The sequence below is a fragment of the Rattus norvegicus genome, chromosome 7, assembly GCF_036323735.1.
Source record: "Rattus norvegicus strain BN/NHsdMcwi chromosome 7, GRCr8, whole genome shotgun sequence".
Classification (NCBI taxonomy): Eukaryota; Metazoa; Chordata; class Mammalia; order Rodentia; family Muridae; genus Rattus; species Rattus norvegicus.
Window position 1 is genome coordinate 56,245,705 of NC_086025.1, and position 22,745 is coordinate 56,268,449.

General features: G+C 45.4%; 1 protein-coding gene across 3 annotated transcripts in view; it reads right to left on the reverse strand.

Annotated features, from left to right (window-relative positions):
• Positions 1-20,037, reverse strand: part of Dyrk2 (dual specificity tyrosine phosphorylation regulated kinase 2) — a 30,466-nt gene extending 10,429 nt beyond the window's left edge. Inside the window, exons 1-2 of one of the 3 annotated variants that reach the window (XM_063263497.1) lie at positions 19,905-20,037; positions 17,234-17,380 (exon numbers count right to left, since the gene is read on the reverse strand). In XM_063263497.1, coding sequence (XP_063119567.1) covers positions 17,234-17,254 — 21 coding nt within the window. In that variant the 5' untranslated portion in view covers positions 17,255-17,380; positions 19,905-20,037. Of the gene's footprint in view, positions 1-1,935; positions 2,085-2,505; positions 2,957-17,233; positions 17,381-19,904 lie in introns of those variants that run through there. The other 2 variants (XM_063263498.1, NM_001108100.2) reach the window with 2 other exon arrangements.
• Positions 20,038-22,745: the final 2,708 nt, after the last annotated feature.

The window sequence follows — 22,745 nt, forward strand, 5'->3', positions numbered from 1 at the left end:
CTTCTGAAAGTGTGGAAGGCAGGGGACTCTAAATCTGCAAAGATTCTAGTATTTATAACAAAGCTAATACTGGTTCCCTGAACCAGTAGTCCCAAGTAGTACATTAAATGAAGAGTTGGGAAGGTGTGTGACTGACGATACACATTCGAGCTGTCCACGGACTCCTGACAGCTCAGTTAACTTGTGGAGTCTTCATTCCCATGCAAACATGCACAGGAGCCGGATAAACTCTGTGTTCCTCAACGCCCCTGAGCCGGGAAACCTGTAGAGTCCTACGAACCACATCAAAACACTTGAAACATAAAGCTTCACTTTCAAAACGGAGCGTCCAAGGATGCGGAGCAACTGAAATTTACCCTTCGGTGTATAACAGCCATGTCACACACAGGCCACAGCACAGCACAGGCATCTATGCCGAAATCACCTTCATGCCTTTTCCTTTCCGGTGCCACACAGGCTTTCCACTTGTGGCAGTTTTCCCCTCTCCCAATTTCATGACATATTTCAGTTGCAAAGAAGTTCTGATCAGGCAAAGGCCATCCTTAACAAAACTTGGAAATCGAATGCAAATTGAGTTATTCCTTGTCCAGTTCACAACATGTAACACGATCACACCAACACATGGGGGGGAAATGGACGCTGGGTTTTCCAAACTGTCAGATGATTCTAAACCAGCCAAAACCACAGAAAAGCCAAACCTCCAAAACCAACGATGACTCCTTTCTAGGATGCCCTTGTGGCAGTCACATCCCCACTACCTGCAGGCTCTCTTTCCCAGCGAGATAGTACGACCCAGATGAGTTCATCCCTGTGTAATGAATCCCCAGCTCCTAGCATAGACTCACCGAGAAAAACAGAGAATAACAAAACATGTCTATGAAATTGTCTACCTCTCTTGTACGCCTCCAGCACAGCTAACGTCGGTCTCATCTCCCGTGATAAACAAGTTTCAGTCACAAATGACTCCCCTTCTTCCCCCCAGAGATGCTCCCTGCAGGCCACAAACCATGGGTGGGTACTTTCAAGCAACTTTCACTTAGCCACAAAATCCTACATCCTGCAGGCAACCTCACACAGAAACCATCCTAGGTTGCTCACATTCCCAGAGAGCCTTTGGGAAAGAGATCTTTAAAACCATCACCTGCAAGCGCACACCTCCTTTAGGCTCATGGTCACCATCCAAAGGCCATCGCTAGGGGCTGAGGAAAGGTACAAGCTGAAGTCAGCCCAGCTCCCCAGTCTCTGCAGCCACCAGTCCCAGGCTCCGCACTCCCCAGGGCCTCAAGGGACTGCACAGCCCTTGTCAGGTGCCCTTCCCTTGCCACCTACAAAGCAAAGCCGGCCCTTTCCTTTTGAGTCAATATCCACGCTGAGAATCCTACAGTGGTGGTTGTTTTGTTTTGACTACTGCTGTAGCTCTTATTTTTGTTAATGTTAATTACAATTTCTGCTGTGCTCAAACCTGTAGCTCTCATAAAACATGCTTACACACGCGGGGGACAATTGGCGGGTGCTCCCTGCTGGCTGCAGCCAGGCCTCTGAGGCTCTTTGGGGGATCGATTTTCCGGGCAGGGTAGCCTAGCTGTCCCCTAACACATACGTTTCTATAAATATCCACTACCCCTGGGGTTGGGAATAGATGTTTACCGGCCGGGGAAGGGAGCTCTAGGAAGCACAGATGAAAAAAGGGGGGAGGGGGCGCAAGGAGGAAGTTCCCAGGAAAAGGAGCTCTGGTGTGGGCGAGCTTCAGAGGGAAGCGAGGGGCCCACGCCACGAATCTCTTTTGTGGCAGCAGCTCGGGGCTCGCCCAAGTTACAGAGGGCGGCGTCGAGGACAGGCCCCTGCCAGGGGCGTGGAGATTCGGCCCTCTCTTCCCACAGCAAGAACCCAACAAGCCAGGGGTCTGCCCGGCGCCCTCCCAAAGCCAGGTCTCACCGTGTGGGATGTAGTGGTAGCGTTGCTGGCCCGGAGAGGCGGCAGGGCGATGGGGGAGGGTGGGCCGGTCCCCACTCCGCTTCGGGGAGCCCCCGCGCCGATCCCCGGGGAAGCCTGAAGCTGGCGAACGGCGGTGTCCCCTCCTCGGCCTGGGAGCCACGCGCGGGAGGAGACAAAAGAGGGTCAGGGTGGGGAAAGAGAGCTACCCAGACCCCCGCCCCCGCCCCGGTGGGCAGAGAACCCCCTCTTCCAGGGAGAAGATGGAAGGAGACACCCGGCCCGGGAAAAGCCGGCGGCGTGCGGGAAAGGAGGGGGGTCGGGACGCGGCTCCCCGGCGCGCACCCGCCAGCTGCAAAGTTAAGTTCGCGACCCGGAGGGGAGCAGCGCTGGGCCAGAGCTCCGGAGCCCACGTCGCCGGGCCGGGGGAGGGGAGGGCGGGCCACCGAGAGGGCGCTGCGGCGGGGTCGCGCTCCGGATGCCCCTCGCTCAACCCGCCGGGTTCAGGGATCCCGGGGCACCAACACGCGCAGCCCGCGCCCCGTGCCGCCGACAGGGTCCCGGGGCCCTTACCGGTCGGGTAGGCGGCGGGAGCGGCGGCCGAAGGTTTCCTGGTTAACATGGCCGCGGGAGAGGAACGTGCATGGCAGTGCTGCCCTCGCCGCCGGTCCCGCCGCTACTCCTCGCCGCCGCCGCCGCCGCCGCCGCCTCCTGGTCGCCCCTCACGCGGGTCCCCCGCGCCTCGTCGCTTCCTCTCTCCCGCTACAGCCAGACACACGCAGTCCACTGCATCCCCTCGGCCCGGACCCGCCGCCGCGAGCCCCCCGCTCTCCTCCTCGCCTCCGCCGTCCCCCTCGTCCTCGGGCGGCTGCTGTACCCCCCGGCCCGTGCACATGCCTCGCCCTCCCCTGCCGCACCGCTGGCCTCCCCGACTCCCTCACATCGGGGCCGCGGGGAGCGGGCTGCGGCCGCCGGGACCCACTCGCTCGGGAGCCTCCTCCCGGGCCTGCGCGCGTTCGCGCACACTCGCACACACGCTCGCCCCCGCGGCTCGCGCCCGAGAAGGCCAGCCCCGCCCCCGCTGAGGCCCCGCCCCGGACTCCCCCGGCCCCAGCCACACAGGCTGGCGGCCACCCCACCCCCACCCGCCACCCCGGGAGTCCCACCCTCTCCGATCTTCCGCAGAGCCGTCCTCCGCTCCCAGGAAAACTGCGGCTCGGGCTCGCCCTGCGCCTCCCCTGCGGCCATCTGCCCTCTCCCCGTGTCCCCCTCGCCCCTGCGACGCCCCTCCCTGCCCTACCGCGCAACCTACCGCGGCCGGCCTCCTCCCGAAATTGCTGCAGAGACCCCTCCCTCTCCCATCACGCCCCTAAACACCGCCCCTAATGGCTGCTCCCAGACAATACTGCGGCCCCCCAGCCCCGGCCCCTGTCCCTGTCCCAGTGGCCCAGCCAACCCCTCTCCCCAGTTTTATCATGGAGAGAACTTAGTTGTATGAGGGTCACCTCGGAAAGTCAGGCCCCGAGGAGGGACTGCGGCTGAGCTTGGTGACCCAAGCATGGACGAAGGAAGGGGCTGCCCTTCCACTTCCATCTCGGCCACGCACGCCCTCCCTGATTCACTGACACCGAGTGACCGCTGCCCTCCAGTCTCTAGGACAAGGGGAGGCAGACAGGCGCCTGTGGACCGCAGCTGAGGTAGCAGTTGGCTGTGGGTTGCTAGGCAAAAATAAACATCAGAGACGCCTCCCATTTCCTTACAACTCGAAGCCTTTCCCCAGCGCGGCCACTGAGACAGACACACCTTCCTTTCAGCTCTCTGCTGCACTGGGGCGACACCTCTGATTCCCCACATCCTCGGAGGAAAAGATTCTTTTTTTCTTTCCCTTCCCAGACACGTGGAGAATTTCCCTGCCCTATTCATTCGTGGGCTACAGCCTCTGCTTCCCAGAAAGAACAGCATTTGTTTCTCTGTCGCACACCTATGCTTTGTCGTGCGTGGCACACTTGGGCACCTTTGTCCACTTGAACAGTCAGGTGTGGAGCGAAAGCTCGAAAAATCCCCAGCAGATAGGGAAGAAAGTTGGACCGCGTCCAGGCATGCACTTCCTTCCTGGGAGGTGCCTAGTTTCTGAACTGCTCCTGGAGTCCTGTGTCCATCCCTTATTGCCCTGCTCCTTGTGTCTTCTCCAAGTCCCAGAGTGCTGGCCCCAACTAGAGCAGACTTCAGTCTAGAGGGAGCTACCTCCTGCAGAGTTGTACAGGCTATGCTGTTGGCAAATTGTCATAGCAACCTCTTGCAAAGATCACCTCAGCTTTAACCAAATGCCAAAAGGACGGGCCCACATTACAGTGTGACCCTCTAGGGCGCCTACAGAGTAATAAGAGGAGGGCACACTCCACCTTCGAAGAGAATGACAGAGACAGAAAGGAGAGAGACAAACACAGGCAGAGACACAGAGAGACAGAGACAGCCTAATTTTCTTCCTTTTGCAAGAAAGTAGGGACGCAGTAGTGTATTAATAATCGGCTCATATCATAACCTAAATTGCCCCTAGCAAGAAATTCCTCCGTGTGATGATCACCTTCAAACCCACACAGGAAGGCTTGAGTAGCATTCAGACTTAACTAACAGAAAGCGGGTAGTAAGGAGCGGCTACAAGGCTACAATGTATCTGAGATTCCCAGCTTAGTCTCACTGTTGCTCTGCTTATAGCCTGTGCACTGTCAAGAAAACTCGGGAAGTGTCCCCCCCTTACTCTTCTAAACAATTATTTCCTTCCCATCTTACTTTGAGTACTCAGCATATGACTAATGTTTCAAAAAATATTGTTCTTAAATATCAATTTTGGCATCAAGTTATCTGTACAGTATTTCAAACACCATTGCTTCAAAATTAAATGAATAAGAAAAATCATAAATAAGGATACTAATAGTACAGGTATGTTTTAGCTCTACTTCCAAATTAATGATATTAATAGATTAAACATGAGAGAAAAGGAACACTTTCTTTTTACAAGGAAAATGATTTGCTTTAATTAAGGAAAAAGATATATGTCTCATTTAATGAACTTTAAATAAAATACCTTTTACTCTTTGACAGTTTCATAACAGTGTATTTTGATCATACCCACCCCAACTCTCCATGCCCACCACACACTCTCTCTCTCTCTCTCTCTCTCTCTCTCTCTCTCTCTCTCTCTCTCTCTCTCCCCCTCCTGGAGCCTCCAGCAACCCCCAACATGGTTTGGAAGGTGGAAGATCACAACTCTCTGTCTCCCTACACACACACACACACACACACTCACACTCACACACACACTCACACACACTCACACACACTCACACACACTCACTCGCACACACTCACACACACTCACACACACACACTCACTCACACACACACACTCACACACACACACACTCACACACTGAGAGACACATACACACACATACACACACACACTCACACACACTCACACACACACACTCACACACACACTCACACACTGAGAGACACATACACACACATACACACACACACACTCACACACACACACTCACACACACACACACTCACACACTGAGAGACACATACACACACATACACACGCACATTCCAATTCTCATTGAACTACACTCTATGAGATATTAGAAACCACGTAAATCTAAAACGTGATCTAAGCTTTCAAGGAGCTCCTAGAACAGAGCAGGACCAGAAAAGTCACCTTTAACAAACACATCAGTTGGGGTTGAGGATTTAGCTCAGTGGTAGAGCGCTTCCCTAGCAAGCGCAAGGCCCTGGGTTCGGTCCCCAGCTCCGAAAAAAAAAAAAAAAGAAAAAAAAGAAAAAAAAAAAGCAAACACATTAGTTACAAACTAAAGACACTTCCTGTCTCTCAAACCCACTCTCTACTCCTCTACCCACTCTACTGCAGGAGCCGAAGACAGCAGCAAGGGATCTCTTGCCCTCTGGTTACCAGTGGATTGGATAAGCAAACACTACTAGCCAGAGGTCGAAGGGCCCGAAGACAGTGATGTCAACCGTCTACCTCTGGCTCCTCCTGAGACACCCACCATAAGTCATTAGTCATCTTCCATGTCATCTTTTTCCATATGCTAGGCCTGGAACCCAAGGCCTTGTATATATCCAGCTAGAATTTTACCACTAAGCTGTTTTCTAGCTTGGATGTGCTCTTGGCTGAAGATGTTAGGTCCTGTTAGACAGGCCTCTTCCACAACTGTCCATTTTCCCTCAGAGTTTGGGAATCCATCCCATCCTCCTGTCCCTTAAGGCCCAGTGGTAGCAAGGATTTCTTGCCATCACAATCTCCAGGGCTCTTGGTTTCTCTATCAGTTCACCCTGCCGTGCTGTGCCGAATCCTTCCATAAAGCTCTGTTACGTTTTGTCACACCACGTTCTGTCTGATACTGAGAGTGACTCACACAGTTTCTGGTATGGGATTTTTTTCAGCTTGATGAAGGTGCAAAAGTAATATCAACTCAATAGAAACTGAACTTTGATCTTTTTTTAAATATATATATATATATATATACATACATACATACATACATACATACATACATACCCAGGATAGTGGTATGTGGAGTTATTTTATCAGCAGAATGCCAGGAAGCCATGAGATCTCAAGAGGAAACCACTGATACTGTACAAGGCCCAGCTAGGTTGAGCTTTTTATTGGAGGAGTACTAGATTAGGTAGCCTTAATGTGTCTTTTGACTTACCAGTATTTTCAGTTTAAGAGGGGTTTATCTGATTTTGCCCTCATAGTAAATCAAAACACCTCTAAGTACTGTATTGTGTAGATCACAGAGGCTAAATACCAGATAACTACAAAAGGCTGGAGACTCTGGATTCATTGGAAGAGTCAGAACAGAGTCCTAGAGGAGCGGGGAATTGCATCTTGCCTTAAGAAAATGGGCAGACAGGCTTTTTTCTGCACAAAATAGAGCACATTCCAAGCAGAAGGAACAACAGAGTGACTCGAGAGAAGTCCAAGTAAGGATAACAGGAGGTGCCTTAGTTAGGGTTTTACTTCTGTGAACAGACACCACGACCATGACAACTCTTATAAAGGACATTTCATTAGGGCTGGCCTACAGGATCAGAGGTCCAGTCTGTTATTATGGTGGGAAACATGGCAGTGTTCAAGCAGGCACAGTGTTGGAAGAGCTGAGAGTTCTAACTCTTGTTCTGAAGGCAGCTAGGAGAAGACTAACTTCCAGGCAGCTAGGATGAGGGTCTTAAAGCCCACGCCCACAGTGGCATACAGCTTCCAACAAGGGCCCATCGACTCCAACAAGACCACACCTCCTAATAGTGCCACTCCCTGGGCCAAGCACATTCAAACCACCACAGGAGGTGAGGGTGATTTCTTCAGTTTTGGATATTTCAATCCCTGATCAATGGCCCTGTAACTTTAGGGCCGTTGTGGCAGCATCACGTGGTAGAGCAAGGTAGAGCATGTCATCACAAAGAATTGAAAGACCAGAAGAAGACGGAGCTGATGTCTCCAGTTTTCCTCCAACGGCATGAGAACCTCCCACACGGTTCAACCTGCTAAGAGCTGCTACCCGTTTCTAACATTTTCTGAGAATGCTGTGTAGGAGGCAAAGCTTGCAATATGGACCATTGGGGACATTTAAGTTCCAGTGTGGAGGTGCACATCTTTAATTCCAGCAGTTTGGAAGCAGGGGTAGATGGAGCTCTATGAGTTCAAGGCCAGCCTGGTATACACTCTGAATCCAGGATAGCAAAGGCCACACAGTGAGACTGTTATCAATAAACAGAACAAACAAAAACCACACACACACACACACACACACACACACACACACACGCACACACACACCACTACACTGTCCTAAAAGATCTCCACTATAGCACCCCTAAAGTGGAGAATGGCCTGAGAAAAGGGATACTGAGGCATAGGGTAAAAGGTTTCCAGGCCCAGCACAATAAAAACTGGAGAGAGGAGCCAACTCATGACGTAGGTGGAGATCAGAGGCCACTGGAGCGTTCTGAGCACTGGGCTGACAAAAGAAAAATGTAGAACATAGATTGTGCATCAGTTCCACTGCAGTGTAAGGAAGGCTGGACCAAAAGCATCAGTCTGGAGACCCGTTTCAGGAAGAGCTGAGGGTGGTACCCAAGTCAGTGCCACTTATTTTGATACTTTCTCTTGAGTGCAAAGTTCCACCCACACTTGGAAGCAAGGAGAAGTCTGAAGAGGTGGAGTGGCTTTGATTTTGTTTCCTTTTGGTTTTGATACCATTTGCTTTTAAGAACTGACTTACTTCAGAAGGCTACTTAGCTAAGTAAGAGTTTGACATAAAGCTCACTGACATGGGCAGCTTATATGAGATACAATTGCAAGACAGCGAGTTACAATATTAGGCAGTGACTGTGGCTGAGAGGGAGAGTGACTGTCTGGCATGGGTTTGACAACCCACAAAGGAAAGAAAAGAAAAGAAAAAAAAAGAAAAGAAAAGGCATGGAAGGAAAAGAGAAGGAAAGGAAAGGAGGGGAGAAAAAAAGAAAGGAAGGTTTATAATCTAAATTACCCTGCTAATTACATCCTTCTCTAGTATCCTAGGCGTAGATCTAACAGGATGAAATATTATCACAAGAAGATGTTACGAAAAAAGGAGAAATCACATCCCCTGGAGCCTTTCTGGATCCCTGAATCACGTAGAGAAAAGACTGGTGTACTAGCTTCTGACTGACATTGTAGCTAGAATTTTAAATTTTAAACTATAGAGTTAATGCCATTAAAAGAATATGCAAAAAATTAAGACTTTCCTCTACATCTTGTTGTTCACAGAGCTAAAGGAGAGGCAGGATGGAGGAGATTCAGGAAGCGTAACATTCTTAGAGCAACCCTGTTTCTCTGGAAGCCCCGGACCCTAGAGTCCCCACTGCTTGGGGATGTGATGTATCCGTGGGTTCTCCAGCTCCAGGCTTGCAAGGAAACACAAGAAACTTTGAGTCACTGTACCTCTACTCACCAGGGGTATAACCCAAGATTGCTGATATATATATATATATATATATATATATATATATATATATATATATATATATATATATACACATATCCTTCATAGTTCTGCTTGTAACCATGGGCTTTTCACATGACTTGTTTGTACCCAGAAATAACTACTCTTGAGATTTAATATTTTATGAGTAAATGCATAGGCTAAAAGCTTAGGTTTGTTCCCTGACTATCTCATAACTTAATTATCTGTTTATTCTATTCTAAATTCTGCCATGTGGTTAGTTACTTTTCCTCAGTTTTGTGTGACCCTTCAGTGTTGCGGCAATCTCCCATGACTGACTATTTTTCAGAATCTGATCTCTCCCTGCCAGATGTCCCACCTTCCAATCCTGCCTCAGCCCATTGGTCATAGGCTTTTTTATTGACAGGCGATGCTTCCATACGCTACACAAAAAATTTCTCTCTACATCTGCCTTTAATGACTTAACTTTTAACTAGGATTCCCCTAAAAAAGAAATGATAAGACAAAAAAGAGCATCAAAATAAAGGTCCAAGTGTTTAAAACATGAACTTGTTGGGGAAGGGGTTTTGTGACTGCTTCCTCCAAGATCAAAACATTCTCTTCTGCAGAAAGTTCCTTAACCAGAAAAGTAAACAACTCAAAGTAGCTTCAGGAAGTACCTAAAACTGACCAGATTCACTAGGTTCATCTGTGCCATAACAAAAGCTGAGAGTCCTTTCAAACTGAAGAGAGACAAGCTGCAAAGCTAGAATAATCTCAGAGTAACTATGTTTACCCAGAGGGTTTTCAACTGATACTAAGTCATATGCATTGTGCTCTTTCCATATGCTCAGTTCTGTCCTGACATCAGAAATAGATAGTATTACTTAAGCCTCATAGGAAGGCTGTGAAGAAGATGATATTTTTGGAGTTGGTCCCCAAATTTCTCAATAGCACATGACATAGTTGGTCGAGTTTGTGATGTTTTGACTTTGGGGAATGGTTCCTATGATTCCCCCAAATTAGACTCCAGTTAAAAAAAAAACCAGCTAGATTTATAGACACATGTTTGATGGTTTGTATATGCTTGGGCCAGAGAGTGGCACTATTAGGAGGTGTAGCCTTGTTGGGGTAGGTATGTCACTGTGGGCATAGGTTTTAATACCCTAGTAGTAACTGCCTGGAAGTCAGTATTCTGTTAGCAGCCTTCAGATGAAGATGTAGAACTCTCAGCTCCTCCTGCACCATGCCTGCCTGGATGCTGCCATGCTCCTGCCTTGATGATAATGGACTGAACTTCTGAAACTGTAAGCCAGCCCAAAAAAATATTGTCCTTTAGAAGACTCCCATTGGTCATGGTTCCTGTTCAGAGCAGTAAAACCCTAAGACAACACGCAAATATGAAAGTGTCTATACATACAAACATTAAATCTTATCATAGAAAAGAATTCCCCCTATGCTTGAACCAAATGGAGAAGAGGTCTCCACAGCACTAGAAAGCAAGTGTTCTCTACCAACATGGCCTTTGCAGAGTAATCTAGACATCAGAGACATGGAGAACTGCTTTTAATGAAAGCGTACGTCTGTCCATATGGACATTCTCCTTCAAGTAAAGACATAATTGACAGTGTTATGGCTTATTTACAATTAGCAGCTAAAATCAAAAGCTCAGCCTTGGGGGAAACAAACCTATGTGTTCAATTAGTCATGAGCAAGAGAAATTACCTGTAATGACTAAATAAGTTGAGTAATTTGAGAAACATGCAAATATAAATATACATATACATATATATATAATAGCCCTAGATAAGTCTTCAAACTCTCCAGTATCTCTTTGATCAATCAAAATTTACTTCAAATATCATTACAGATAATGTAATGTCTGTACATGCATATAGTACAATGTCTGTAATGCTTGGCAGTTGTCCTTCGGAAGTAATGTTACAACACCCATTGTTCCCAAGTATCACTCTCGGAGGAAGGTTTGAGGCACAGAAACACTTGCATTCAGCACGTCTGGAGACAAAGGGCCCCATCGTCATCTCCAGCTGCCACAGATATTAGAAATTAGCTAACAGGTAATGAACCACCAGTAGGTGGAAAATGAAGAAGGGGATGGAAGGAGTTTGCCGAGTGAGTACTGCTTCGGGGAAGACAGAAGAATGAGATCTCTTAGGATTCGAGGAAGGAAAAGACAAAGTAACGGGCCGTCTCTGAAGAACCACGCTTTAAGAGAAGGGAAAGAGGAGAGACGTCGTCTGTGGGTACTCAACAGAAGGAGGAGCAAGAATATTGGCGTAGGTGGAGAACGATGTTAGTAAGGGGAGCTTTACAGAAATGTTTGTGAGGAGGATGAGACGTCCGATGAAGTGCCAGGTGAGGTCCTGCTTGAAAAGCCAGAGCACAGGAGAAAGGTGACTGGAATTGGGAATTGAGCTACTTATCATACACCTTGCCTGGAGCATCCTCATCTCCTTTCCTGGCAGGCAGTCTGTGTCCACTTTCTCACTAAGGATGTGGCTGTCTGTCTCTGCCTTCTCTTCCCTTAGTACCTGATTGCCCTTCCTGTGTAATTAATCCGCAGTGAGGAATGAACCCACCCAACCCGTCCTGTAATGCATGCTCGAGGGAAAAATTCCTCCCTTGCTTTATTCATGACTTACTTTGCTGGGCTCTGGGTGAAGTGTTTAGCCTGATCCACCCCTCGTATTTTCACAACCAGCCAATGAGGCAGACATATCATTATCCTGACTTTCAAGACAAGGACTCGCAGATTGAATGGCTGGGTGGCTTGCTAGTAATTGGCGGTGAACGCATTTGAATTTGGGAAAACCTAATGAAGCTCATGCTTCCCCAAAGAGCACGGGCGGCTTGCTGTTCAGGTGCCATGGGGCACAGGGACTGACAGGCCCCTGTCTTCTGCTCTCTGCCTGCTAATTTTTGTCTGACTTAGCAGTGCCCAGTGCCACCTTCCTCCTTCCCTAAAGGCTGAGAAGCAAGAAGTTAGAGTCCCTTTAGAGGAAGTCCTGGGTCAGCATGCCCCACGCAAGTGTATCAGGGTCAAATCCTCTCTGTGTGTCGGTTTGCATGGTTCTATTTTCTAGCGTGTTCTCGATTTGCCTTTACTAATGTGCTTACCTCTCAGCAAGAATGGCCATGTGGTCTATTGTGTGAGTCAGGGTTCTCTAACAGAACTGATAGAACGGTTTTATATATACTCAAAGGGGATCTATTACAGTGGCTTACAGGCTATAGTCAGGACGGTCCAACCATGGCTGTCTCCTGGCAGAAAGGCTCCAACAGCTGTCCAGCCATCCAGTCCATGAGACTGGATGCAGTTCCAATGAAAGGGTTACCTCAGGAACAAGACAGATGAACTTGCTGGTCAGAGTTAGGGCAAGCAAACAAAAAGCAAAAGCTTCCTCATTCCGTGTCCTTTTGTGTGGGCTGTCATGGTGAGGTGTGGCCCAGATGTAGGGCAAGTCTTCTGATTATCTGGATTTATTGCCTGCCTCTCAACTCAAATAATCCAACCATGAGAAAGTTCTCATGAGTGTGCCCAGATGCCTCAGTTTTAGCTGATTCCAAATGCAGTCAAGGTGACACCCAAGACTAGTTATCCTAACAATCAAGACAATGTATGAAAAAGTGAAGTTAACCCCAGGGGCTTGATGTACATACTCAACCGAAGGTGAAAGCTTCTGGACTCAGTCATTTCCTATACGGTTAATCCAAGCGTCTTCAGAATTGTACATTGGAATGTTGGTGAATAATGGAAATTGCTTGCAAAAAAAAAGTATTAATGGCCAAGAATCTAGGGCCATTTTTCGAATGTTTGAAATAAAGCACGTGTCCACATGGCATTAGGTGAGCCCTCTCTTCTTGAAAAGTAAACAGTAGACATAAACTTGTGATGAGATCATTATATGAATCCCATTATATGACTAAATACCAAAATCCAATTATTTCACAAGTCTGGAATAATATGATGGCCTTGTAAGACAAAATGTTCTCGAGACAATAGAAAAGAGAGAGGCAGTGGGTTTTCTTTCCTTAAGAATAAAAATGTAATAGACAGAGATCTCCATGAAGCCAATGGGCAGCAAAACGAGTCTGAAAGAACTGTTTATAAGAGTAAGTCATGGGGAAACACTAATACCCTGCAGCCTAGAATGTGCCAAAGAAATCCATGGGGCTGCATATGGCTGGACGCAATGTCAGCAGCTTTCCAACTCTCCAGGACATAGTGGAAGAAAGGAAAGCATTTTAAAAATCTAAATAAATACAGCTGGTACAGCAAAGTCCACGCACTGTGATCCAGGCATCTTATTAATGGAATACTTGTTCATCTCCTTGCTTCGTGTAAAATATAGTACCCAGGTCTCATGGTCTAGGTACCATCATGGCTCAGCTATGGACTAATTGTATGTCCATTTGCCTGTTTCTCAACTTCTCTAGGTTAGCAACCTCTTGGTTCCTAACTCCTATACCATTCTCTTCCTCACAGCCTGCCTATGAAGCTTAAGTAATACAATCTATTTCTGTCAGAAATATAGGACAGAACCTAGCACATAGAAAGGGAAGGGTACAATACACATGACTTAGTATCACTTGATGATCCTCTGGTTAAACATAGATACTCTTAGATTACTATGTCTTACAAACCAAGAGAGGTAGAAAGGTGTCAGTAAAATATATACCCATAATCAATATAGGGAGCAGATAAATTATTTTAAAACCAGGACATAAAAGAATTATGGCCTTTCAATTCTTGAATTTGAAATATCAAATGATTATATACAACAGTTTGGCATGGAAGTCACAAATCTACTTGGAAATATTGCAATCATTTAAATAATATTTGTTATTGAAGACAGGTGCCTTACCCTATAACAGGCATAGAAAAATCTTTCTTCCTTCCAAGACTGTCAGCTCATTCAAGGAATGGATATGGAACCCCACTTTGTCCTGTCTCTTTGCAGCCCCCTCTTTGTGCATTCAGAGTGAAGGTTCTGTCTGAGAAAGATGGTGGATAATATCCCAACACCTACAGTTCATCCCCTGACTGTGGTAGCTTCTGTTGTTATAGATAACCTTGAACTTTTAACTGTAGGGAAAAGGAAGCCACTTGCCCACCTAAGATGGTAGCTATAGGAATTGTAAGAACTAACTCCACTCCGGCATCTCTTCTCACAGTTATTCGAAAAGCAAAGCACAAAAAAAGAAGAACCTGCCTTCCAACTGTATAGGTAAGTGTGGAAATAAAGCCACTCCAGGGCAAAGGATCTCCAAGATTTCTCTGGACGATGGAATTCTTCCCAACTGTCTGTGTGTGTGTGTGTGTGTGTGTGTGTGTGTGTGTGTGTGTCTGTGTGTGTGTCTGTGTGTGTGTCTGTGTGTCTCTGTGTGTGTGTCTATGTGTGTGTGTCTCTGTGTGTGTGTGTCTGTGTATGTATGTGTGTCTGTGTGTGTGTGTGTCTGTGTATGTGTGTGTGTCTGTGTGTGTGTGGTGTTTTCCTGTGATAAAACATCTGGACAAAAGCAATTTAGGGGGTAAGTAATTTATTTGGCTCACAGTTCATGCACAGTTTATTATGGTGGGGAAGTCAAGACACCTGAAACAGTTACTCACGTTACATCCACAGTCAAGAACAGAGAACAAGGGGTTTATGACTGCACAAAAGTACTCAGCTCACTTTCTCCAGTCACAGAGTCTGTCTTTCACTGTCTAGGGAATGGAGTCACCCACAGTAGGTGGTCTTCCCACTGGGATCAATATAATCAGAATAATCCCTCGCAGACACGTGCTTATCTAATGTAATCTAGACAATCCACATTAGAACTTCTTTCTTAAATAAGTCTAGATTATACTGAGTTGACCATGAACACTAGTTCCCCTAGGGTCCTGAACTAGGGTCCAACCACCTATTGGGGAAAAAAAAGGTTAAGTGTCCCACAAGGCCTATTTCGTCTCCTTGGATTCCTTTTTTCAGTGAAGATTTCCAGAAAAAAAAAAAAAAGGAAAACTATGAGAAACACCCAGGGGCATAATAAAAATCCTTTCCACCATGGGTTGAAATGCAGTCAGTGACAGTCCTTTGTCTTCAACCTCTCATGACTATTGAAACGTCATTTGAAGAAATATTTCATGATGATCTTCCAAAATCTCAGCCTACTTTGGAGTTAGCAAAGCATGGCTCTGTCTTGTTCTATACTGTATGGGCTTAATGCAGAAAGCTATAATCTGAGAAGTTCTTACACAGAAACAATAGGAAAGCTGATAACATTCATTTTAAGAAATCTTGAAAAGGCAGGGAATTATGAATATTGTATTAATATTATTATTATGCTTTTACTCCTGGATGTGTGAATATTAGCACTTCATATGGGAATAAAAACTTCGCATTATAAGTAAAATGAATGGTCTCCCCTGTGCAGGAAAAGTGATTGTCAAAGCCGTGCAGGGATTTAATAGATCCGCTCAGTCAATAATTAAAACTGTTTGCATGTAACTGGCAAATTTAGAAAGTGAAAGTCAAAGGCCATGAATCAATAGCATTCTGCAGATATGTTGTGTTTGGCTTTCACATGGGGCGCTTTGAAAATGTGAGTGCAAGTTCAGTCTTTTAAAATTAGACTTCATGAATGTACACGTGTTTCTGGTTCTAGAAACAACAGAAAATCAGACTCCATTAGCCTCCCTTCCATCTTTCATAATAACGGCATACAAGCCTCCCCATCTCTACCCCCACCCTGGGCCCTGCAGAATACCGCAGTCCCTACCACTTCCTGTTATTGTATGTGGTAGCGTCTTTACTTTTGGTGGTACTTACTCCTTTAGCCTGTCAGTAACCCCATGAGTACTTTAATTAGTGAAATTTCTTCACCATCATCTTTCCACAGATATGAATGCATCTCCCTGCCCCCTACTCTTTCCTCTCTCTGTTTATTTGGGTATCCATTTACACCAAGACTGTTCAAACCAGTCTTGTGTATAAACACAAATCTGGAATAAGAACTATCGTTTTGCCTCTAGGTTAGTGGTGGAGACGTTAAAATCATAGCTTGTTTGAAATCCACCTGAGGTGACCTTTGTGTCAGAGCTACTGCAGACAGCTCTATGGGGATTCATCATACACTGTAAACACATACATTGTTTCCTTATAGTTTCCAGCTTGCTTTGTCTGGAAGTAGTTAAGGTCCTGAAGTTTCCCTAGAAGTTCACAATCATGTTTTGAATAGGGCGGAAATCCCCCATGTCTCACTACTGTGGAAGGGTCTGGGTGAGGAATACATTTAGTTTACCAATGACTCTTGAAATAGCCTGCTTATTCAATAGTGCTGCATACTAGTTTGTATCTGAACATATCATCGCCGGCATTAAATGCCAGACTTCTACCCTTCCAAAGTATTTCCCCCAATGTGTTTCCCGTCTCACCACAGGTAACTTCCGGAACCACAGGTCACTTCCGGTGTTCTGGTCAATCATCCCAGGTGCCTTGAAGCACTTCAGCTAGTTAGTTTTATTTGTCAACTTGACACAACCCAGCGTCATCTTGAAAGAAGGAACCTCAATGGAGGAATTCCCAGATCTCAGTGGCCTGTGACCGTGTGTGTCTGTGACAGATTGTCTTGGTTGATGGTTCATAAAGGAAAGCCCAGGCTGCTATGCATCTAGGCTATATAAGGAAGTTAGCTGAGCATGAGCCAGAGACACCTGTTTCTGCTTCAAGTACTGCTGGAGATTCTGTCCTCACTTTCTTCTGTGATAAACTGTGACCTGGAAGTGTAAGCCACATAAACCCGTTCCTCCCCAGGTTACTTCCGGCCAGACTGCTTTATCACAGCCACAGAAAATTGAGTAGCATGTGGTTCTTTATTCTCCTCTAGCGCTCATCCATCCCATCATCTATAAAACCTATTAATTTTACACTAAAGGAACTCTACCAATCACTTGCTTCTCGTTATCACTAATATTACCATAATCGAAGGCAATATTACTGCTCAATCACATCGTGAGAACAGTCTTCTTACTTAGTCGTCATCGCTACTTTTATTCTCAACAAGGCAACCAGGGGGATCCCTTCCAGATGATCTTTCAGATGTTCCCTTCAGATGTCCCTTTCGGATGACCCTGTCGTGCTGCTTCCCCTGATGCCTCTCCAGTGGCCAGAGTGAAAGCCAAAGTTCTTGGAGTGGCTAAAAGCTCCTAAATGATTCTCACCCTCCCTCCTCACCTTGTGAGGCTAAGCACCTCCCTCCCACACTTCAGCACTACAAACCTGTTGTTGCCTCGAAAACATTCCTCACTGTGGGCTGAGAAGGAGATGGAATGGGTAAAGCACTTGCTGTCCAAGCATGAAGGCAGGAGATGGGAACCCGGCACTCATAAGATGGCTAGCGTTGCAGTCTTGCTTATAATTCCAGCACTGGGGAAGAGGGTAGAGGAGAAGGAAGGGAGATAAGCAAGGGAGATCCCTGAGGCTCACTGACTATTCAGTCAGCCTAGCCAAAGGCACAAATGGTAGGTTCAGTTATAGAAAGACAATCTCAAAATCAGAAATGGGAGAACACACATGTGTGCATACATGCATGTATATGACACACACACACACACACACACACACACACACACACACACACAGTATGCCACACTCACTCGACACCCAGAGCCTTATTTGCATCAGCTCCTTTGCCTGCAATGTTCTTCCTCTAAAAAGGCCTCACCTCTTTCAAGCCTTTGCTTCATGTTGCTTGTTTGCTGGAGTCATCCCTAGTCCACTGAATATAGTACGCACCCTAGAATGTACACACACACATGTATATACACATATATCCACATACATACATACATACATACATACACATGTGTACATATACACATGCATTATATACATATATACACACATACCACATGTACACACACATATACACATGTATACACACACGGACATATATATACACATATACACACATACATACACACAGACACACATGCACACATGTGTACACACATTTATACACATGTACACATACACACATAACACCTTTTTTATGCTCTCACCATCTGGCATGTCATGTGTCTTTGCTCAATTGTTTTCTCTTTGTTTCCTACTTCTAGAACACATGCTCTGAGAACAGGGACTTTTCCTGGTAATTTATTTCAACCTGCAGTTTTTTAGTACCCAGAATAGTTCATGGGAATGAGAGTTTCCTAGTGAATACTTAATGAATAAATTAGGTAGAAATGGCATTATTTAATTTTTAAGTATATAAATATTTAAATTATTTAAATAAAATCTGTAAGGAAAAATGTATGCATCTAATCATGAGTAGGTTTATACAATTTTATGGAGTATAGCAGCCAAAATAAATTTTTTATTTCTCATGTTCTTTTGACATGACCTACAATTTCTGGTTTATCAAAACTAAGCACCTTTGCTCAGTCCCAAGCATGTGGAAAGTCTATAGATGAAGAAAGAAAAGTTCGTACTTTGAATTATGCCCTAAGGGCTGCAGCCTGATACCTCAGTGGCTGCACACCTGAGCCAGCCCCATTGAGGAGTCTCAAGCATTTGAAAAGGCTCTTCATGGGCCCCTGTGGGGCGAGGTGTGGCTCTCAGTCTGGGTTTGTGGATCCTGCACCATCACTCACAAGCTTGTTTTAACCTCTTCCCAGAAAGGTGCTGCAGCTCTTGGGCCTAAATTACTCAAATGCACTTTACATCTTCTGAAGCTGAAAAAACAAAATTGTAAAAAAAGAAAAGACTCCTGAAAAATGTATTCAACTAGGGGACTTTAAAATTTTTATTTAAAGGCAGAGTATTCGGCAGGAGACACAAGGTAGTGAGATTTGATCATATTATAATAAAGTCTGCCTCTTGCACAGTCTGAAGCACTGTCATAGCCAAAATTCATAACAGAAAGAACTCTATATACCAGAGCTTCTACGCCTTCCTAATGCTGCAACCCTTAACACAGTTCCTTATACTGCGGTAACCCCAACCATAAAATAATTTTCATTACTCCTTCATAATTGCAATTTTGCTACTGTTCTTAATTTTAATGTAAATATCTGATATGTATGTTATCTGATATGTGACCCCCCCACCATGAAAGGGCTGTTTGACCACCAAAAGGGTTGCGACTCACAGGCTGAGAACCACTTCTATGTAATATAACTCTAGCTATTTTGGATTTGAGATAAAAGGATCACAAGTTTAAGGCCTACTTGGCTCCAGACAAGGCAACCTACAGAAAAACAAAACAAAAATACTAACAAGCAACGATGCTTTGTAATTTTGTTTTTAATCTTGCCCTTCAGAGGAAGAATGGTGCCCCTCCCCCCTGTATATACTAGTGAGAGTCAAACATCCCCACTAACATATCCTGAAATGATGTTTTGTTGACAAGCTGTGCATCCCTCAGCCCAGTCATGCACATTAAAATTAACACTATAGATTCATCCCCTCTCAACTTGGCACCCATGTTTATGTACTTAAACATACTTCATCCCCACACAAAGACAATAACAAGATCACAACATCATCTAACATGAAATAAACTTATTTCACACAACCAAAACTACACTAATCCATTTCCCAGGAAAGAAAGGGGAGTCTTAAGAATCATGTTGACTTTTTCCTGAGAACCAAAAACATAAACGCCCTGATTCTAAATAAGCAATATTCCAATATATAAATAAGGTCAACACGTCTGGAGAAGCCACACAGTGAGGGGATATGAGAAAAAAAAAAGAAAACAAAGTTATTTATTATGGATCTATATACAGAAACATATACAGAATAAAATGAGGAAATACATATGACAATCATAGCCCTTGTGTTTGTAGCTTGTTACATGGTGATTAGCAGGCATTTACAGTGATCTTGTACTACGCATCCTGTATTCCCTTTGCCTTCAGAAGCATCCCATCTGGATTGGGTTGATTACCTGGTTAGGATGACCAAATGTTCATTTCTGAGGGTCTCAGACACTTGTAGACCTATTTGCATCAGATCACAGTTTTCCAATGGTCTCAGGGTGGATGATGATCATAGATGGTCCCACGAGGTGTTGCCTGTATTCCAGACAGAAATTCACTGTGGGATGCTAGTCAGGTTGGCCACTACAGTGATGTCATAATTCCCCTCTTGGCCTGTTGATTCAAGGCACTGAGGAGGTCAAGGTGGCTAGGTAACAGCCATGATCCAATGCAGTGGGATGGCTGATGTGCCTCCTGTAGGGAGTGTTTCTTCCTCAGTGATGGAGACTTTGGTCTATCAGACTGCAAATAGGAATAGGAAACACTATTTTGCTAGTCAGTTTCCAAGAGTAATTGGCGGTCATGTTTTATCTATGTATGAGTCCTGGCTATCAGAGACTTTTATCAATGTACCTTGGCTCCCTGTCCAGGACATAGTCTAGAGACTCTTACCCAGCCCAGGAAGATATTAAAAACTAGCTGAGTCTGAGCCTTTATCAGGCCATCCTACGCTGACAGGAACCAAATGTAGATCTCTCCTGAGAGACACAGCCAGAATACGGCAAATACATAGGCTAATGCCAGCAGCAAACCACTGAACTGAAAATGGGACCCCCGTTGAAGGAATCAGAGAAAGGACTGAAAGAGCTGAAGGGGCTTGAGACCCCATATGAACAACAATGCCAACCAACCAGAGCTTCCAGGGACTAAGCCACTACTCAAAGACTTTACATGGACTGACCCTGGGCTCCAACCTCATAGGTAGCAATGAGTAGCCTAGGAAGGGCACCAGTGGAAGGGAAAGCCCTTGGTCCTGCCAAGGCTGGACCCCCAGTGAACAGGATTCTTGGGGAGAGGATGGGGAGGGGAATACCCATATAGAAAGGGAGGGGGAGGTGTTAGGGGGATGTTGACCCGGAAACTGGGAAAGGGAATAACATTTGAGATGTAAATAAGAAATACCCAATTTAATAAACATGGGGAAAAAAAAGAGGCCATCCTACCATTCTGGTGGGGTTAGTTCTATTGGGTCAGACCTGTGAATTCCATGGGCACGAGCCCTTTGCCATGAAATAAATTCCAGAAGGGATATATCTTGGAATGCTATGGTACTGCATAAGGCGTTCTTTCCATCCACTGTTGAGTAGATTTTTCAGAATCATTACCAACAGAGAAGATAAATTTATGTATAGATAGTATATACCATGGATAGGGAGGGAGGGAGAAGGGCCGTAGTGAGACCACACAGACCGGGCTACCCTATGCATTCACTTGCATCTTTAGGAGTTGTTGAGCTCTGGTTATATGATGGCTATTTCTAGCTGTCAACTTGGCTACATCTGGAGTGAGCTACAATCCAGAAATGGAGAGCATACCTTTAATACAGATCTTGAGGCTGAAAGACACAGGCTTCTGACCCGGATCTTGACATGGAGATCTTGAGGCGTAGTGGTCATGAAAAGTTTAGACCCAGGCAAGGTAGTATATGCTTTCAATCCCTGGAGATTGAGGCAAGCACATCACTTAGTTCAAAGCCAGCCTGGGACAAAGCAAGTTCCAAATCCAGGCCTGGTGGTACACACCTTTAACCTGGACCACCCCTTCTGCTGGACATAAGGACACTGGAAGAAGAAAGACTTACCCTTCTTCAACTGCCTGCACTTACTTTGGGGCTGTTGAACACACAGAAGTGTTAGGAAGATGGCCTGCACAGAAAAGGCAAAAATCTCTAAGCCCCTTCATACATGGTGCTCTGTAGACATCTTTGACTATTTCTCTTTATCCTTTGCAAAGGTGAACACAAGTAAAATGTTTCTTAGAGTTAGTGAACAATCCAGAAAATTATTGAGCAGGAAGGAGTTCAAGATCATGAGAACTTCTAATACATAAGCAGCTAGCCAGAGGTACAGGTCATAACCTTAAATTTATGATTGGCATTTGAAGTGGAAGGAAGTCTCACAGGGACTGAATGAGAAACCTATAGGGTCTATAGTAACTCCAATTAGTGTCATCATTGAATTGAATTATAGGACACCCTACTGGTGTCCACTGAAAAATCACTGGTAGGGAAAAGGGGCACAATTCACCCAACAGATGTGATCTGCATGAGAATCCAAGAGGAGAAAGGAGATTTCAGTGCGTTCTTTTTTTTTTTTTTCTCCTTGTTTCTTAGAACAAGAAAAATAGGGCAGTCGGGTGGACATTACTGAAAGGGTGGCCTTTGAACACTTTGTCCCGTGTATGATTTAGGAGAGGAACGCACAGGCAGAAAGAACTTCGAACGCAAAGGCCAGATCCTCCCAAGTATAGCCCAGAGGCCATCCTGCCTGGAGCCCAGGGAATGAGGACCAAGGAAGTGAACAGAGGGAGATGGCAGAGACGAGCGACGAGCGTATTCAAGAAGGTTAGAAAGGATGACCCAGAGGAACTGTGAGCTAGACCCTGAGCTGGAGAGTAACAAGGTTCAGCTAATACCTGAATAGAAAACTATGACCTGAGGAACAAACTCTATTTTAGTAAACAAGAAGACAATCTTTCTGAATTGATAGTTTCCTTTCTCATATTCCTTGGACACTGTGTGTGTGTGTGTGTGTGTGTGTGTGTGTGTGTGTGTGTGTGTGTGTGTTCTATACTAAAGGAAGCTGCATCCTATATGTCTGAAACTTATCTAGTATTTCTTAACCAAGACTTAGTCCTGGTTCATAGAAACATGTTGACCTCTAAACAGGATATTTTATAATGCACGACCAACTTAATTTCAGAAGACTGTCCTATGTGTTCTAAGACCAAATAAAAGAAAAGAAAAATAA